We start from the raw sequence: 9,758 nt of genomic DNA, 5'->3' as shown, positions 1-9,758 counted from the left end.
ATTAGAGAGAATTTAAAATAATGCATTTGGTAGGTAACGGACATGGAACTTTATGATACTTTTCTAAGAAATTACCAAAGAAAAACGTTGATACGAACACTTTCATTAACACGATGTTTTCAGCATTAAGACACGACTAATGCAATTAGACAATCTCGAATGAGCTGTACATGCAAAAATAAGATTTGTATGGTATTTTTTTAAAATGTATATTTTTTCTATTATTCTACGATATGTTGCACTTTCCAAAAGTAAAGCAGCAATAGCGAAACCAAAACCTGTCTCTACCATTAACTTAAAAAGACTATAACTAAGGTAGTTGTGTTTATACTGAGTTCATGAATCAAAAACAATGATGTTACATCAAGCAAAATGAGAAACCTTTGAATAAGGATGAAATCGCATATTGTAGTTTCCCCCAGTGTAAAAAAATGACATAAAAATTCTTTAAATCATCAATTTAATGCACGGACTGATTAGGTTTACTAATAGCGGGTAGTTCATTTAATAGATTAGTAATCTGTATGAAACATATTATATATATATTAGAAATATAAATAACACTAGTCAATGAATTGCACCACTTGAAAGAAAATGTAATGGTAATAAAATGGTACGTGGAGAAAAAATGTTACCGTTTCCATAAAATATATGTAGTCAGTTATTGCAGAAAATATTAACCTATGCGTTTTACATAAATTTCTTAATTATGTGTAGACTCCCCGGTAAATTAAATTTCATTCTTAATGGACAAAAAAACGACCTAAAATGAGCAAAATTGGTTTCAAGCTTTAACTTGTGAAATTACTTCCAATTATGACACATATAATACATCTTTTTAATTAGATTCTTTAGCTGTTCTTATTTACGTTCCAGATTTCAGTTATTTTACGCTGTGTATATATCTTACACTGCGGTTCCGCTGACAAAAATATATTGGTTGCTCTCCAATTCCAACGTTTTGGATTTTATTAGGTCCATGTTGTCGATGGAAACAAGTTACTGAACGCATGTCTTGTTGTACATTAATTGTTTAACATCTGAATATCTATATAAATTGCACGTGCGTACGCAAACGTGTACTCTGATGAATCTCGATTTTAATGAAGATTTTTTTAAAAAAAAACTTTTCGAGGATGCTCTTAGAAAATTTGTAGCAATTTTAAATAATCTTATAATTAAATAATTTACATGACAACATATATTTTCTTGTATATCTACGTTTTCATTTAAGGATTTATCAAATACGATCAATTAATAAACATAATCGAAAACATTAGACATTAGTTGACAAGCACACAAAATTGTAGGCCGAATTCTAATTGATCAAAGCAGGTATGGAAACCAAGAAAATTGATAATGAAAACGTTGATATTTATTGTATACAAATATTTTATATTATAATATTACCATTTTTTAAACGTATTCATAGTTTTTTAAGGTATTTAATACGCAAAACATAGTACACTGTAAAATGAAAGGCTGTACACGAGGTCATTACGTATTATATTTATATTCGAAATAAAAACTATAATGGTGTAAATATAGACAAGCACGAATCACTATGAACAACGTTAATACTAGGATCAAATGTGGAATGAAGATTTAATTTTTGTGTTGGGATATGAAAGCGTATACTGATATTCAGATCATAACAGTTTTGTACATATATACTACTAATTTCCAGAAATAATTTCCAGAAATAAAGTTATATTTGAAAGTGCTATCTTTTCAAGTATTCCAACCAATAAGGTATGCAGATGTAATCACGGGAAACGATTGAGTTAAAAAGTATATTGCTTATGAGATCATTTTAAACACAAGGAATTTCTGAGATTATTTAACGTAAGGTATTCGAAAGATAGCGGATCTCTAAATGGACCTAGAATCTCCAAGTGAAAAGTATTGAAAATCGTTGATCCTAACACATTTAATAACAATATATCTTGAACATCAGTAAATAACTACAACTCTATTCCATGTGTACTGGACCTACCATACGTTTCAAGTAAGTGCTTGAAACGTTCATTATTTCAAAAAGTGATCAGGTGCTTACATTAGTCGAAAAGCCTGGTTGAACATTTGAAACCAAATATTATATGATATGAAATGCAGATCTGCTTTAAACTGTGCCTTATATAAACTGAAAAAGTATAAAACATAATACGTTTTAATGAAAACAAACATACATAAGGCAGTTTCAGATTAAAATGAACTAACCAGCAGAGCATGCATTTGTTGCGTGAGGCAACTGCAAAACCGTAATGAGTGCATCACAAACAATATTTTTCTGAAAGGGAGCAAACATATTGGGTCAGACATGATACTAAACAAAAGAAATAGTTACGTGAACTGTAATTGCAACTACGGATTTTCATTCTTTACTTTTAAATACTTATAATTTACTCAATGCAGTCCAAATGAGTGTTACTGTTGCTGTTGTTGTGGGTCTAACGTCCTTTTTCAGCACATGATATATAACTGGCGGATAAAAGATTGGGAAAAACTCGGTAAGAACCAGCGAACCACCTGAAGCTACTAGCAAGCTTTATTATATAGCCACATTGGCTGAACCTGACACTCGGAGGCACGCGGACAGAAATGGGATGGATGGCAGTGATATTTCAAAGTGAGCGGTTTAGACCATTTGACCACCCTGAACCCACTATCACATATGACAATAAACAGTAAACATAATCATATAAAATAAAATTGAAAATACACTATACGTCTTATACAAGCTGTTCCTTAGCTTTATAAGATGTAAAATGTGACAAGTGTCGATATAAAATCATTACTTCATTGCATCTATAATAAATGTGTTAGAGCAAGTACAAGGAAGGCAACCATTAATAAATAATATCTAGTGTATGAACAATAAAGAGCAATATAGTTAAAGAGTAAAGTTCCACAGAAACGTGAGCGATGTTTGTATGGACTGCCAATACATACAAAGAAGATAATAAGGTTATTATGATTTATATATGCATTAATAGTGAGAAGAATATCATAATTTGTAACAACGAACGATACAAAGAGAGATATATAGTCGTATTTTAAAAAGAACACATTGAATATAAATTGAATAGATAAAGCCTGAATGACAATAATGATCTAAAAAGTAACAAGATTAAGTTAATCCGAAAAAAAAGTTCTTTTCCGTTTTAATAAAACATTTGTAGTCATTGATAGCAGATTAAACTGTTCGTTACTAATAATGATGCTTATCAAAATATAATTTTAGGTTTAATTGACAAAAACTTGACAAACAATGCATTTCTTCCATTTTTATCAGATAGTTTTTGTCATTAATGGTAGCACCTTTCAAGGATTTTTGTTTACAGCGTTTCAAATATTTCACAAAAGGATTGTTTCAATTCATGCAAATTTATATATTCCTTTGCATCAACTTTTCCATGGAAAAATTGATTGACATTTCATAAAAGTAAAGTTTTTAAACTTGGACTTTGATTCTGATTAAACACTTATTTCATATTTATTCAAAGTTGGATTTTCTCATGTGAGATATCACATGAGTAATTTGGATTTAAATATTTTGTGTAAATGTTGAATGTTGAGAATCCCGATTAATTGTCAAATAGATATTGTTTCTATTTTGCACTTGCTCTTCCTTTGTTGTTTTTATTTTAAATTTTAAAACATGTCAACTTATTTTCTCACAGTGAGTGTTTAGTCCTATTTTGTGCCAAGTCTCCTTGTATCTGAACAACTTAAAATTCATGTCACTGTTCATAAAACGAAACAATTCAGCATTAAGATCTCGTATAACGAGACTACCCTTAGACACTTTAACAGCTGTCAAAGAAAAGAGGTAATAACTTGCACAACTGATCGTCGTTGGTGTTTAATTCAGTAAACCGTAAAAAGGTGAAATGTTTCTCTCCCCCAAAAATGCAGTTTACAAAAGTAAAAAGGAAATAAAACTTTTGCCCCAAAATGAATAATATGTACCTCTTTATTCAGAATTGATCAAACTTCTTATACTCCACCATAACATTGTAAAACAAATACATAGCCACATAACTGGAAAATATAAACACTGATGCACAGTCCTTTTCGCCTAATAAACTCTCGTCATTTTCCAGAAAATTTTGAGAACTACATAAACAACGTCGTTTTCTTCCATGCCTAACGTTTGCACAAAAGTCATTACAGTCTTATACTTACTGAATTGTGTAATTCGGCTTAGGGGTCATCCATATAGTACGTGCGCAAAAATCTGGCAAAGCTTGACCCCTCACCCCCCCCCCCCACCCCGTACGCATGCATACTTTCTTTACGCACCCTCCCCCCCCCCCCCGGGCGTACGTACGCTTGACGCCTCCCTCCCCTAATTATATAGAACTACCTATATTTAATCCACGCAGAAACCATAAAGGATTAATAATATTAACATGTTTAATAAAATGTTGTCCACCGACGTTGAATATCTGGCATCAAAGAAGTAAGCTGTGTAACATTAAACAGTTTGTCTAGTGTCCCCTAAAATTCAAACGCCGACTGAACCCAGTAGAACAGGTTGCGTATTAGACAAATTATTATCGATGTTTCACCCCCACCCCATTTCCTAATCGCATGAAAATTATCAGTAAAACAAACAAAAAAACATACGAAAGCATATTCATTTGGGTTACCCCCTCCCCCTCCATGTATACGTACTAAATGGACGGCCCCTTACTGGCAACGATGTGCTCCGTTAGTCTTTTTTTTTCAGTGACATTATTGTATGGAAATGCAAATCCAGATTCTTTATTAGCTGTCAGTGGATTCATTATTGCTAACACTAAATTATCATTGCCATTGGACGATATGTACTGAACATAATATTTAATAAATTTGTATGAAACTGACTAATATAGTCGTGTTTGGTTGTGTAGCAGTTTCACACTCTTTTGCCCGTGTATATTCTTGGCAACGGCAAATCTTGCTTATTTGCATCCTTTTAAATGTTCTGATCATGTCATTTCAAAGTTTATAAGAGAAGTTTCCTTTAGTATAATCACAAAACAAATCACTGACGTTTCCGTTAACGTTTCTGTGACCCAGGTTATTGGAGTACACGGTGGAAGAATCGGCTTGTTGGAACCATTAGAGTGTCCTATGGGGCATGGCTCGGCAAAAGCTACTGTAAAAACAGAATTAACTACGGCTATATTAATTAACTTATTAATGATATGAATTCACTTATAGCTCAGTTTGTATGAAACATCTGATAAGAAAATATCATTTATGTTATATATAAAATATAACATTAAGAAATACCTGAGTAAATATGTATAGAGGAGTGTAAAACCACAAGGGCTCATATCGCTGATTACAATTTAAATGTCAGTCATACAGTAGTATAAAATAATAAAAGTATTATTTTTATAATACATGTATGACCGACATTTATATTGTAATCAGTGATACAAGCCCCTATGCACACAACAAAATGTTTACTAATAATTCCCCTTTATGACGCCTCAAATGAACTCAACAGATGTTGCATGCTGACCTACAGTGTACATGTATAATATTACATTTATACCGAACGGACATAAATATGCGCGCAGGCCATGTTCTCTTAGCAAGGACCACGCTGTTTAGAAAGAAAGTTATTTAATATTCTCCTGCAACATGTTTGCTCTTACAAATTTCTGACATCAAGAGTGTGGACATTATTAACAAATATAAACCAATACCAACATATTGTGATGTCCACGTCGGTACTGATGTTAATGTCCAGTACGAAACAAAAGACGTCGACGTGCTGTTAGGGAAGATTCAAGGATTATGAAAGACTGGTTCTTTACGGAGAAAGAGGTAAGTTACGTTTACTCATTTCTTTTTACAATTTTTGCATACGGAATGATCAAAGTGGAATGCCTGAATCATCGATATTATAAGTATAAGCATAAATTCGGTCGTTTAAATTTAAAATTGAGCCAAGGGTTTGTTTCAGACTTTTCGCTAATCGTCGTAAAGTCCATAAATGATTGTTGTATTAATGAGTGTTGTATTATCCACAAGCAATGTAAATGTTTTGGCAATAAATATAATTCTACTCTAATATACCTTCTAAGTCATCAATGACATCTTCCAGTGTTTTCCCCTTATACTTTGCCACCTGAGCCAGATCCACTGCCATCAATAGGCGGCTAATTTTGGCAAGCTCTACCGATGACTCGTTCAATCTGTAGTAAGTTTTATGGGTGTCAACTTCAAGGCCTAAATAGCCTAATAGACAATCCAGCTCACCTTCTTTCAGACTCATGACCTACAGAAAAAATATAATATTACATCCTCTGGTGATTTCATCTGATTTCTTGTTAACTCGGAAAGTAACAACTTTTTTCCTCCAATGAAATGCCTATATTGCCCTTGCCAAATTTTGACATTAACAAATGGAGTGAAGCCCCAGTTCCCACAATGGAAGGAATTTTGATACCTTTTGACTTTTTCCACAGTGATTTACAAATGGTCAATCTCAGAAACATCCATGTCTTTCAAGATAAATGCAGGAGAATAAAAAATAAACCACTTGCCTTTTTATTCTTTAAACTAAGAATCGATAATGTTTCTTATCGTTGACACTGTATCATGAATCGTATAGATATATGGCACAGGTGTACCATTTCACCTCTATAAACTATACAGATGGAATGAATGAGAATGGACACATTTTATAATATTCTGTGACTTGGTGGCAGGCAAAATGTTTTCAGCACCACTGATACTTCTTAATAATTATGCTTGCATAACATGGTGAACATGTTGCTATTTGGGAATTTGGTAGTATAAGGAACTAATTTTGGTCCCAATAAAGGACATTGTTAAACAAACATCTGATAAAGACATTTTATTACGTGAAAAACTGTTGCTGCATATTTCCTCATTCTTGTTGCAGTGATTTTTTTATTTCTGGACACATCCTGCTTCAGCTGTACCTTTCTGAAGTACTTGCCAAGTGTCTATGAATCCAATTTCAGATTGTGATGAAAAGAAGTAATGGGTGGATTTATGCACACCACAGGGAGAACGAGTTAACAAAAGCACATTCAAAGCTGCTTTACCCTCATCTGTCAGTACAAGTGGAACTGGTCTGTCACTTTTTCCTTCAAGTTGCACCATGTCCAGTCTGTAAAATAAAATGTTTCAAACACATTGAGGACCGTCTATACATTTATATCATGATTGCTTTCTTCTATGGTAGCTGGGCATATAGGGGAGGCCATTGATGTTGGGAAAGCAGTATACAAACCGCGATCAGCAGTTTGTAAAGCAATTTAATAAATTTAGAATTCTGTAAACAAAAGTTATTTTTTTCTCACTAGGGTATCATGAGTTGCCCACTGTCAGCCTCATGCAATCCAACGGTCACAAACATTCAAATCAAGGTTCAAGTCACAAGGCATGATCTGTTATTTGGTATCCAAGTTCACGTCTTTACTAGAGTGTCTTGTGCATGCCCTTTGGCAGGCAGCCTATGTTACATATAAAAGTCAAAGACTGACAGTAAAGTTTAAATTGATAAGTTTACCAAACCTGTGGCCTCCATTGATATCTCTTCAAGTTACATACTCATTTATTTTAATTATGAAATAATTATAATGTATGAAAATACTCTTCAGGAATATTAGACTTAATTTTTAGAGAATCAATTCAACATCACTATCTGGCTTCAGTTATTTGCAATATCTCTGAATTCAATAGCAAGTGACATTGTTCAAAGTTCTCATTACATGAACATTACTGATTAATTATCTCAACACTAATTCTTATTGTTTAGGAAAATGACATTGTTTTCAAAACATTAATGTTGGTAGGATAATATAATGTCATGTTGAAAAGGCATCTAAAAATGTAGAGTACCATTTTAACCTGTCAAATCCACATATGCATCTATTGGGTCAAGCTTAGTCCAAGTTCTCATCAACAGCCATTCCTGTAACTCCTAAAAAATATCACAATTACAATTGTTGCAGTATGTGGCATTTTTTAAAGTGGTGAATCATTCAAGGGCAAATAATGTATCTTTTCAGTAAAGTTTCTCAGTTTCCGTAAACTATGCTGCAATATCTTCACATGCCATTTCTTGCCAATTTGGCCGTTGCATGTAGTCTTGTACCAACACGTTGGCTGATTCACTGGCTGTTCTACTGTAGAACATTGTGGTTCTTGCCAGAGCTAGCTGAGCTAGTGATCTCCAATTCTGATAAGATTGTTCATCTTTCAATACTTTCATCCTTAAGTGTATGTTCTCCACTAAGTAATTCTGTAATTTCACAAGGTTAGAAGTCAATGGAATTTCATGCCTTTCCTTTGTGGTCTTTTTCCTTTTCATTGATGGCAGTGCAACTGACAAGGCAGAATCTGTCCAATCACTTTTGTGTAGGTGCAGAAATGCTTCAGCCTCATTCCTCATATTTTCACTATCTTTTCGAACAGCCATGCCTCTCTTTATATATACACACTTCACAAGGAAGGTATCTCAAAAAAGGCTTCCAAGACTGCGATTGTGACAAACCACACAATTGTTCAGCTGCCTTCAGCCGTGAATCAAAACAAGATCCAATATCTTTTTATAATTTACTTCAAAAGTGATTTTATTTAGGTGTCTCTCTCCAGAGTAATATTTGACCTAGTTGTTACAGAAACATTGCTTTGTATCCTTGTCATTAGTGTATAGGGTTATATGTTGCACATATTTACAGGAAGGATCATTTCAATGGTAGGCAGGGATAGGGATCATTTCAATGGTAGGCAGGGATAGGGATCATTTCAATGGTAGGCAGGATAGGGATCACTTCAATGGTAGGCTGGGATAGGGGTCATTTCAATGGTAGGCAGTGACACGGATCTTTTCAATGGTAGGCAGGGATACTTCAAACAATTACATAAACAATTACATTAATGATAATCGGATGCGGTAAATTCAATTTCCTATACAAGTTCAAAATCTGAAGTGTTGGTAGCAAGACTCATCATATCTTAGCACATTTGGACAATGTAAAAAATGAAGAATAGCAAAATTTAATGACATTAAAAATGAAAAGGAAATTTATTGTGTACAGATACTTGCACGTAAAATATCAACCAAGCTAGTATTAGACCTCGGATACGCTAAGTGGATTGTCTGAAAATACTGGGTTATGATAGGAATCAACCAGACTATGCATTTACATGAACAATGAAACAAAATCCATCTTACTTAATGTTGGTATCTGGAAGAACACATTGGTTTTAATGACAATAACTTGCTTTATAATGGCCATATAAAAAAAAAATATCACATTAAGTCGATTTGTACTTTCAAGTAAATTTTACTCTATAGGCAGGAGTATAAAATGAGGCACAATGCTGGCATTACAAGTAAAGAATTACACCATTCAGTCAAAGGAGTTGACACTCTAAAAGCAGGAGCCTCAAACACGTGGCCCATTAGGTTATTTGGAGAACAATGCCTGATTATGATTCTGGAAATTTTCACATGTTTGATGACTATCAACAAATGAAATATACTGAATAATCAGAAATTCACCTTCTTTATTTCATCCACCTGGATTGCTAATTGATCCCGGTGAATCCTACAAAATCAAAAAAGTTTAAAGATATATAAACAGGTCATAATACAATCAAAATAAATAGTATGATTCCAAAACAAGTACGTTTGTTCCTGCTTAATTACAACTAAGCAACATCAGTTTGTTCAAGGATGTGATAACAATGAGAAAGGAATTATTTTACACTGAATT

The 9,758-nt window shown here is 33.3% G+C and overlaps 1 protein-coding gene and 1 long non-coding RNA gene across 2 annotated transcripts; one reads left to right on the top strand and one right to left on the bottom strand.

The window, feature by feature from the left end:
* Positions 1 to 4,345: 4,345 nt before the first annotated feature.
* Positions 4,346 to 7,006, bottom strand: LOC149795786 (uncharacterized). Its single transcript, XM_089964138.1, has 3 exons — positions 6,870 to 7,006; positions 6,079 to 6,280; positions 4,346 to 5,146 (listed from the first exon to the last, which is right to left on the bottom strand). The coding sequence occupies exons 1-3, from the start codon at positions 6,897 to 6,899 to the stop codon at positions 4,977 to 4,979; spliced, it is 402 nt and encodes a 133-aa protein (XP_089820264.1). The 5' UTR covers positions 6,900 to 7,006; the 3' UTR covers positions 4,346 to 4,976.
* Positions 5,566 to 7,167, top strand: LOC149795785 (uncharacterized). Its single transcript, XR_016422145.1, has 2 exons — positions 5,566 to 5,826; positions 6,911 to 7,167. It is a non-coding gene; the product is annotated as an uncharacterized LOC149795785 (long non-coding RNA).
* Positions 7,168 to 9,758: the final 2,591 nt, after the last annotated feature.

The sequence above is a fragment of the Sinohyriopsis cumingii genome, chromosome 7 (assembly GCF_028554795.1).
Source record: "Sinohyriopsis cumingii isolate HCF-2022 chromosome 7, ASM2855479v2, whole genome shotgun sequence".
Classification (NCBI taxonomy): domain Eukaryota; kingdom Metazoa; phylum Mollusca; class Bivalvia; order Unionida; family Unionidae; genus Sinohyriopsis; species Sinohyriopsis cumingii.
Note: the sequence above shows the minus strand (reverse complement) of the source record. Positions and strands in the feature narration are given on the sequence as shown.

Excerpts from the sequence above, each read along its gene's own strand:
- LOC149795786 (XM_089964138.1), bottom strand. The coding sequence starts at position 6,899 with ATGAGGAAATATGCAGCAACAGTTTTTCAC. Across the intron at positions 6,281-6,869 it reads ATGCAGCAACAGTTTTTCAC|GTCATGAGTCTGAAAGAAGG; the intron begins GTAATAAAATGT and ends TTTTTTCTGTAG. Across the intron at positions 5,147-6,078 it reads TGTCATTGATGACTTAGAAG|TAGCTTTTGCCGAGCCATGC; the intron begins GTATATTAGAGT and ends CTGTTTTTACAG.